General features: G+C 41.1%; 1 protein-coding gene across 1 annotated transcript; it reads right to left on the reverse strand.

The window, feature by feature from the left end:
- Nucleotides 1–353: 353 nt before the first annotated feature.
- LOC145408370 (WASH complex subunit 1-like) lies at nt 354–8,717 on the reverse strand. The gene is made up of 10 exons (XM_080279096.1): nt 8,575–8,717; nt 8,204–8,295; nt 6,854–6,991; nt 6,456–6,598; nt 5,631–5,754; nt 4,411–4,516; nt 3,938–4,239; nt 3,152–3,316; nt 2,635–2,706; nt 354–1,945 (listed from the first exon to the last, which is right to left on the reverse strand). The coding sequence occupies exons 1-10, from the start codon at nt 8,714–8,716 to the stop codon at nt 1,784–1,786; spliced, it is 1,446 nt and encodes a 481-aa protein (XP_080135222.1). The 5' UTR covers nt 8,717; the 3' UTR covers nt 354–1,783.
- Nucleotides 8,718–10,039: the final 1,322 nt, after the last annotated feature.

Consider the following 10,039-nt stretch of genomic DNA (forward strand, 5'->3'; position numbering starts at 1 on the left):
TTTTAATGCCTGGCATCACTTTCATTAATATAATGATCACCTGATCATTGGAATAATCAACCTGACTCAATTTCCCACATTCATATGGGGTGGGAAGATTCCAAGTATGGCCCAGTGATCTAAATAAAGACATAAAAGAGAAAAAAGAAGGTCCTAACATACGCTGCATGGGCACAGGGACCACATCATTATATCAACCAAATACATATATTGTATTTACAAATCTAACTGTACTAAAATATAACAAAAATTTCACTTAAAACAATACTGTATATGGAATGGTATAATAATCATAGTTAAAAAAGTGGTTGGAAGAAGTTCAGGGAGCTGTTGCCTCTCCTGACACTGAAAGAACTTACCCTCCATGCCACGGGATCTATGAATGTGGCATGTGTTTGGAGTGTAATGCTGTATGATAGTGCTACCTGAGCAGTAAAGGAAGAGGATATTTACAGGCTCAAATGTACAGAAATGACAATAATTAGGTGGATGTGCAGTGCATCTTTGAATGCAAGGCTTGGGGGGGGGTCTAGGTTTATGATGAAAGAGTTAAGAGGAAGGATGGGCCTGGAGTGTATTGGTGTTGTGATGAGGAAAGGTGGACTGAGATGGTTTGTGCATGTGGAGAGGATGGAGAATGACAACTGGACGCAGAAAGTGAAAAGTGTCAACATTAGGGGTAGGGTTGCGAGGGTCAGACTGTAAAAGACCCGAGACAAGTTCACTGAGTGTGACCTCAGGGATAAGGGACTGAATAGGCAGGCTGCCAGTGCCTAAGCAGCATGGAAAGTTGCTATTAAGTGACCAAGACAAACGCATGCAAGCATGTTGGAGCCTTTATAAATAAATACAGTAATGAAACTTCATGGTTCCGATAACTTAATCCTGCAACTACTGTACCACGAGATTTTATTTAGCTGAGAATGAGTTATAGGAGCCTAGAGTTAATACTGCCATCATTAACTCCTTCAAGGTTAGAACAACTCATATATTTCATTCAAGGTAATGCCAGACAACTTTTTTCAACATAATAGTAAGTCATAGGAACTTAAAAATCAGTGCACAGTACTGTACTGTATTATTCTGTAATATCATTAATAATAGGGCAAATTCTGACTTCTGCATTATCCAGTCATGAGCACAAAGGCAATGATTACAGTATTTCCTCTCAACTCCCATTCCCTGGCCACCATCTTCAACAAATTTCAACATTTACCACACTTTGCATTTTATGTGCGCCTCTCAAGACAGCACGACTGGGTGTTTATAAAATTAATATGAACAACAACATAAATCTGTAAATATGAGAAACTTATTTGAAGACATGAAATAATGTTTGCGTAGTTCTCTTTTTATGAAACACTGAAAAATTATAACTTACTAAGTATTAGTATACTAAGTAGCAGCTGAACTTAAATGCCTAGTACTTGGTTTTTTGCCGTATGATTTCCTTGTTAAACGTTCCCTTTGGTTTATGTTATTCATTTTTTTGCTATTAAGCCCACAGTATTTACAGAAAAATTGTCAACTGTACCAAAATTCCATGGCTACCAATACAGCCAATTTCACAGTTATTACTAATTTTCAGTATCAGCTGCATGGAAAAAGCAATTATATTTTGGGGGATATTATTGATATGTAGTAAAGACAAACCCACTCTAAAACAAAGAAAAACTGTGTACTGTTGACTTAATCGCAAACTGAGCTGGATCAAAACCGAGGATCAATGTACAATAGATCAGGTGTGTGATTATAGGTAAGCACTGACAATCACTATCCAGCATCAGTCCCACTCTCCATCACTGGCATCATTGTCCTTGTCCTGTCCTGGTGTTAGGGGTGGTGGGGGTATCATGGCAGACACTTTATCCATTGTGCTTTGACCACTCTCAGCTGGTTTAGGGGCAGCACTGTCGGTTGATTCTTTTTGGACCCCAGATATTCCCTAGAGAGAGAGAAATATATATATATATACGGTATACATACACATGACTATGCTTCTTATTCTATCTTTCGAGTCTTTCTGGCAACCAGATATTCCCTAGAAAAAGTATACAGGTACTGTATATACATCACTATGCCTGTTATTTTATCTTTCAAGTTTTTTGGCCACCAGATATTCCCTTAAAAAATATATATACATCATTATGCTTCTTATTCTATCTTTCTATTCTGTATTGCTGCCAGATATTCCCTAGAAAAAAAATATATATACATCACTTTGCTTCTTATTCTATCTACTCCAACACACTCCACATACTGACATCAATAATCCCATCTCCACTGCTCTTACTCCTCACTTTCCGCTCTCATGCTATAACAAAATTTCTCATACCTTCCTGCAATCCACTTACAATCCCTTAACTATAACCACTTTTTAATATCAAAGCCACCTTCCTCCACTAAGCCACTCTGCTCACTATTTACTCAGCATATTTACCTTTCTTTTCTACTGCTGCACTTACTGCAGGTATTTAAAATCCCTCACCAATTCAAGCCTCTGTCCATTCACCAGCACATCACACAGACAGTTATCTTCCCTCTTAACAACCAGCATACCCCCAAATATGAACACTGTTAGTGGACCCCATAACCTGCCAAAAATGCAACATAAAGAGTGAATGCGTGTCATACCTTGCGTCGTTGAGAGAGTCTGTTGAACAGGTCACTCATGAGGTCACCAGTGGGAGCAGCAGGGGCAGCATCCTGGAAGAAAGATAAATATTATTATTATTTTGTGCAAGGAAGAAGGAACCAAATGCCAGAAGCTGCAAAATTGTCCCCTCCAAGAAAAAATAAAAACAAGATAACAGATACTCACACAGACATAAGTGATTATAGTAATACCCCGTAATGTTGCATGAAGGCGGCCCACTTACAGTAGCACTTAAAGAGGCACTTTGTCTACACATATCACAGACCATAAGTGAGAATTGTCAACAATAACCCACAACTATGCCCCCTTAACCTTCATACAATATGTGTTCAGTATTCAAAGTTTAATGTCAGCCATTTTTGTCACACTAAAAAGAAACAAACCACTACTTTTTCTCCACTAGTTCCTTTCGACAAAATTAATGAAGCACTCTGTTGATGATCATCTTTATAATGATCTCTTCTTTATCACTATGAAGACTCCTACTTGTCTCACCTCTTTCTTCTTTTTTGTCCTGTCCTTCCTCTCGGTTTTACTGCTCCTGAGTTTAGCCTTGCCTGCCCCGCCAGCCTCCTGTATGGCTCGCATCAGATCACTGCGGGCATCACTGTGCACTGCTTCTGGCACACCCTGGAACAAGTGAAAATTGGTGCTAAAATCCTTTCACTACAGGAAAGTGTTATGGGTATATTATTAAAACTGAGTGCACAAAGGTGTAACACAGACTTTATTTGTTTATGGTTAGTTACAGAACACTTGTAAGTGTTCGACATGATAAGCCTGCATCCTCCCTTATTGTCAACAACGATATAAATGGGTCAGGTATGAACTCTCATCATCAACAAACTTCAATTTATCATCAAATATTCAATGCTTTTCCACAATTTTGCACTCTTCGTTTTAATAATACAACCCTTAATGCCCAAATCCTTTTACTTCAGTGAGTTTTTATATACAGTACTGGTAAGTCCTTGTTATATGTTGGTAATGCCTTCCAAACTATCACAACGTTTTGTATACAACCCTCATGTGTTTCTTTTAACCTGACAAACATCCCAAGCCCTATTCAGCTCATGTTCTGGCCTGGTGTAGGCAGACTGGAGGGGGGATCTGACTAATAACCAAGGACACTCATTCCTACCTTATTAATCATCAAAGTTCATGCAACCACAACTGAGTATTGAAGCTGTGTAAGTGGTCCAGTTCCATTAAAAAAAAAAAAAAAAAAAAAAAAAAAAAAAAACTGTACTAAAAGGATCATCTTACTTCAGGAGCTGGAGCAGATGTAGGTGCAGGAGGGGGAGGAGGGGGAGGTGGGGGAGGAGGTGGAGGTGGGGGAGGAGCAGTGGGGGTGGCAGCAGGAGGGGGTGGGGGTGGGGGGGCTGTGGGAGGGGGTGGAGGGGCTGAGGGAGCAGGGGGAGGGGGTGGGGGAGCCTGGGAGGGGGCAGGAGGGGGTGGAGGCGTGACGTCTGGGGTGTCGAGGGTGAAGGAGGGCAGGTCTGGGGTTGGGAGTTCTGGTAGGGCGACTGATGGGGCGATGGCTGGACCAATGTCAGCATCATAAAGCAGGTCGTTGGCCACACCTGAAATACCAGTTAAAATTAGGGCATTATTACCACCATCAAGCAAATGGATGGTATGTAATGTTGTACTGTCGGGTTAAATAAGAGTGAGGACATTTTAATTGGCATATAAATAACATGAAACAAAAGAATATTACCAAAACAAGTGCAAAGGGTGACATATGTGTTTACCTGGTAGTGATGGCAGTTCCATGGGCAGGTCAAGGTCTGGGAGGTCAGCAAGGTCGGGCAGATACTGGTACCCATCCTTTGATACCAACCCACCCTCATCACCAGTCTATGTGCAGTAATATCATCATCATTATCACCATCATCAATCATCATCATCATCATCACCATCATCATAACATCATCCAGGAGAGTGCCTACAGGAGGGTAATGCATCTGCGAAATGGATATTATGTACTGTATCATTATTATTATTTTCATCATCCTTTTTTCAAATTAACAATGGGATGAAGTAGGATCCTGGAGGAGGGAGACAAAGCACAGATGTACAATAGATCTACACGGCAATAAAACCAGGAGATGGAGAGATTTTATCAGTGAGAATGTGTATCTGAGCGAGATGGGGAGACTGAGGATGAGGTTGACGGATTGGGTGAAGAGGTACAATATATACGTGAGAGTACTGTGCACTGGAGGGAAGGCAGCCTGATGAGAGAAGACAGAATGACAAAGAGGCAGCTTTTTTGTGGTCATCCCCTACAGCATTATTTCATCTGGTTATAGACAGACTGATGGATGAACAGACAGAAAATGGACAGAAAGAGATTTACGGTAATATATCTCTTTCTTTCCATTTATAATTATCTGACTGTCAATCCTATTATGATTGACAGACAAATAATTATAAATAAATACCGTATATACTGTAAGATGAACAGACAGAAAGCAGAAAGATATAATAAGACTGATAGATAATTAGAGAGATTGATATAAGAAGCGTTATGAGGAACACACTGAGGTGGTTTGGCCATGTGGAGAGGATGGAGGGTGAAAGACTGACGAAGAGAGTGTATGTGAGTGAGGTGGAGGGGGGAAGAGGGAGGGGGAGGCTGAGAATGAGATGGAGGGATGGGGTGGAGAGGTATATGAGAGAGGGGGGTGTGAGTTGGGAGCAGGGTAGTGAAATGACGGGGGACAGGGCGACTTGGAGGCGATTTGTTTGTGGCCACCCCAAACGGGATTGAGGCGTCTGGCAATAGATAGATAGATAGATATATGGATGAATAGAAAAAAGGGGATATAATGGTAGACATCAGGAAGGGCATCCGGTCATAAAGTGCTACACACTCCAAAACCAAAGTCCTCTACCCTAGGCCAACACCTCAGCCTTTATTGAGAAAAGGGGATACAGCGTAAAAAACAAAAAAAACAAAAAAGCATACCTGTAGTGTTGTAGGAGCATCCTGCAGCAGTCGTGTGGATGAGGCTGCATCGGAATGGCTACGTCCTTCACCTCGGGTACCAGACACAACACCAAGAGGATCCAACACCATATACTTTTTATAGCTGACACAAAACAATTTAATTAGAATTCAGATCATGTCCTTTTTTATTTTATTTTATTTATTTATTTTTTTGCTGCTATCAAACAATTCATGTCAGGCAAGGCATTTCATACTGAAGGGGTTTATTAATGCTACATCTAACCCCTCCAATTCAAAAAGCCTACCCTAAACTGAATAAATCTATCTACTGTACCTATTTGTCTATCTATCGATCTATGGCTAGAGGCCTTAAACCCACGATGCCAAATAAAAAAAAAGAAATGTAGGGAAATGGCAAGAAAATGAAAAAATTGTCCCTGGGCTCAACTGGTTAAAGAAGCATTATGAAGAGTACCTTGCAAATGGAAATGAAAGCAATACAGATATATCTTAAAAATGCCCCACTCACAGAGGTCAATGAAGTAAATAAATGTTAACAATAACCCTTTCACAGTCATGCCTTCATTATACTCCTTCTACTTTCTAACTTGAACTAAAATAACCATCACTCCATCTTGAATGCTAAGCTGTAACAACAGATTAACACTAGAATATGATCACAGAAGCCTGAGTGTTCAGTGTCCTTGTATTCTACATACTGTATAATGTTTTTACTATGAGGTTCCAAAGGCATTGTGTAGCTTATTATATACGGTATCTAGTGCATTTGACAACATTTTGAAAAGAACCATGACCCTCAGGAATGCTGCATTTTGGGCTTACGGGTTGTGTGTGGTGTTGAAGAGTAGCAGTGATGATACCGATGACAGGTGAGGGGGCAGGCGACCCAACCCTTCTTCCTCCACACCATCCTCACCTGTCTTGCGACTCCCACGGTCTCGCACGTGGTAGAAATGCAGCTTCTCCTGCCGAGGTGAGGCAAAACAAAAATTAGTATATAATTCTTGTTTGCAACAGACTCTACAGCAAATGATAAAACTGTCCATTAAAGTTACATTAGAGAAAGATTACAGTTAAACAGCTACCTCTATAGGCAATCCTTATTATATTTCAAAAATCTATCTATCTACCTATTGCCAGACGCCATAATCCCATAAAGGGAGGCCATTTGACTTTGAGTTATTTGTTTTACGGGGAGTTTATCCTAAAAATACACCCACCTCCATTGAGCTCTGCATGTTGATATCATCCTTGGTGGTGACTGGTGTTGCAATGAAGGGTATGGGATCTCGGTCATTGTGTACCATGGAGTAAGGCTTATATTCCTCCTTCCCAGGATACTGGGCACTCGAAAATATCTGCAAGGGAACAATGTACTTTACGTAATTTCTTGCCAGAGCTAGACGATTTTAGTCAAGTTTTAGAATGAATCTCTGGTCATGAAGAGATTAATGATGGCTGTATCTAACCTCTCCAGTTTGAAAAGTCTCTTTAGAGCTGAATTTAATTGTCTGGTTGTAATAAACACAAAACAAATAAATACATAAATAACTAAGAATGATATAGGGCTAAAGAGGTTAAATTACTTGATGTACATTAAGGACTGCATTGCCTGTATGGATTAACCCCATCCATCGGCTCATATATTTTTGCATTTTATTCTTTATCTGCAAACAATTTTATTAAACTGACAATGGAATTTTGGTAGTGAAATGGCTAACAAAGGCTATAATTATCCTCTCCAGTTTAAAAAGTTTCACCAGAATGAAATGGTGCAGAAACATCAAGAATATACTGTAATGAAAAACACATCATCCGACTGAAAGAATTAAACTACTAGATGTAGCTACGAGTACGGTATATTACAGTAAAGATCACACTAGATTAAACTGCTGGATAAATATGAAGGATAACAATGTTGATTAAACTGCTGCATGTAAATTATGAAAGACTGACTAAGAGGGTGTATGTAGGTGAGGTGGAGGGAGGGAGAGGGAGGGGTAGACCGAGGATGAGGTGGAGGGATGGAGTTGAGAGGTATATGAGGGAGGGGGGGGTGAGTTGGGGGGAGGGGAGTCAAATGGTGGGTGACAGAGTGACTTGGAGGCGTTTTGTCTGCGGCCACCCTTTGCGGGATTAGGGCGTCGGGCTATAGATAGATAGATAGATAGATGTAAATTAGGGACTGCACCTCATCCCTCCATCTCAGCCTCAGCCTCTCCCTTCCCCTCCCTAACCCCTCCCTCCACTGCATCCTCAGTCTCCCCCTTTCCTTTCCCCCACCCCTTCCTCCACCTCACTCACACTGACTAGGAGAGTGTATGTGAGTGACGTAGACAGGGAGTCGGGAGGGGCAAGATCGAGGATGAGGTGGAAGGATGGGATGGAAATGAACTTGAGTGACAGGCAGGTCAGCTGGAAAAAAAAAAGGCAGCCTGATGACAAAGGGCAGGGTGACACAGAGGCAATTTGTTTGTGGCCAACCTTTCTGTAATTAAGGGGATTAAACACAAAATGACGGCAACAGTAACGATGATGATGATTACGACATTCCATTGCACCAAACTGACCTGTGTGGCTTTGGTTGCCCCTGTTAACTTGTCCACTTTGGCCTGAGCATTAGCTGCCCTCTGCTTTAGGTCCTGCAGCTGGGCACTGGCCTCTGGGGAGCAAGAAAACATTTATGATAAACAGTTATCCTGTAAGTGGCACTGCAGACTTCAAAGCACTTCCTCCTCAGGTGCATATCTTGCACATTACACCACTCCATCTTTTTGTTGGGCTACTCAATCTCAATTCAGGGCAAGGTGGCTGGCCTGACTTGCCCATGAGTGGCATTATGCGAGGAGTACACCCAAACACCCTTTGGGTTTAAAGTTTGTGAATGCATTAATTAAAATGAAAATACATCACCAGAGCCAAGGCGGTAAAACCTGCCTACCTTCGAGTCGAGTGGTGATGGACGAGAATACATTATCGATAACTTTCTCAAGATGCAGCAGTACATCAACACAGTTGTTGACAGTGGCTGGACGACTCTGGTCACCCTGCACCAGCGGGATCTCGTGTGGATGCAGCACCATTCTGCTGTTGATATTTGTGCTCACCCTGGCAATAAAGCAGCTGTGTCAAAACTGAAAAGGTGAAATGGCAGAGGACAGGGCAACATGGAGGCAATTTATTTGTAATCACTCCTTGTGGGATAAGGCATCTGGTTATAGATGGAGAGACAGACAGTAAAAACTGAATGACTGATTAACTAAAGCATCAAATCACTGAAGCATAATATCAAAGTTCATGGCCATTGAACAGCTAAGTCATAAAAACGCAGCACCATTTTTGTTGCCGATTGTTGTGGCTACTGTACCGTACCCTGGAGGTAAAGTATGTAAGCTGATTTAGTGGTTTAGCCTCCTCCCTGTGAGAGACATTTTAAGTTCGCAAACTGCCTGGGCCTACTGTAAAAAGAAAAAAGAAAAAAATGCAGCTTTAGAGTTAGAGGTAATAAACTTCAGCACAATGACTCACTACACAGGTAAATTTGCAGTTCAGGCAGTCAAGGTTATTCTGATATCATTTGCTCACTAACCTAACCTAAATAACGGTCTTTTAATTTATCCTGATTAATCGGACAAATTGCAGTTTCATACAACCATAGAATCTTGAAATTTCCTTTCGGCAGTACACACATCTCACCTGCTATTGTCATTCTTACTAAATACTTCTATCTATCTATCTATTGCCAGACGCCATGAGCCCGTAAGGGGTGGCCACTTGACTTTGAGTTACTTATTTTACAGGGAGGGGCACTAACCCTCCACCAACCCACTTGTTGACATGTAGGGAGCACGTATGGGTTGGTTATATGGTAACCACCCAGCGTTGTAAATGGTTTCTTGGCTTACAGGAAACCATTTGGCTTGTCACTCAATGTAAAGCCATCTGTGAAGGAAAGAAAAGCAATAAGAAGTGACAGGAAAGATGGGAGAAATAGAATACTTACTTGTCACAAATGCACTGTTTAGTACCAAGCAGACAATGAGTGGGAGTGGGGGTTGTTCAGCTCACAGCTTCATCTGTTATTGAATCCACATCCACACTAGATTGAATTTGGTTAGGTTTGGTTAAGTTAGATTAAATTAGGTTAGATTAGGTTAGTTTAAGTTACATGCAATGAAAGACAGAGATAAAAGCTGGAATAAACCATTTCAGTCATGTTCCCTGCACCCAACCCCCGCTCCCACTCCTTATCTGCTTAGTACTAGAAAGTGCATTTGTGACGATTTAGTATTTAATAAAAAAGACAGTAGGAGGTGAGATGTGTACAGTGTCAAAAGGAAATTTCAAGATTCCATGGCTGTATAAAACTGCAAATTGACCAATTAATCTATAACAACTAACTTAAC

This window comes from Coenobita brevimanus, chromosome 77, assembly GCF_032717465.1.
Source record: "Coenobita brevimanus isolate Jiangsu-jjx chromosome 77, ASM3271746v2, whole genome shotgun sequence".
In the NCBI taxonomy this organism is placed as follows: domain Eukaryota; kingdom Metazoa; phylum Arthropoda; class Malacostraca; order Decapoda; family Coenobitidae; genus Coenobita; species Coenobita brevimanus.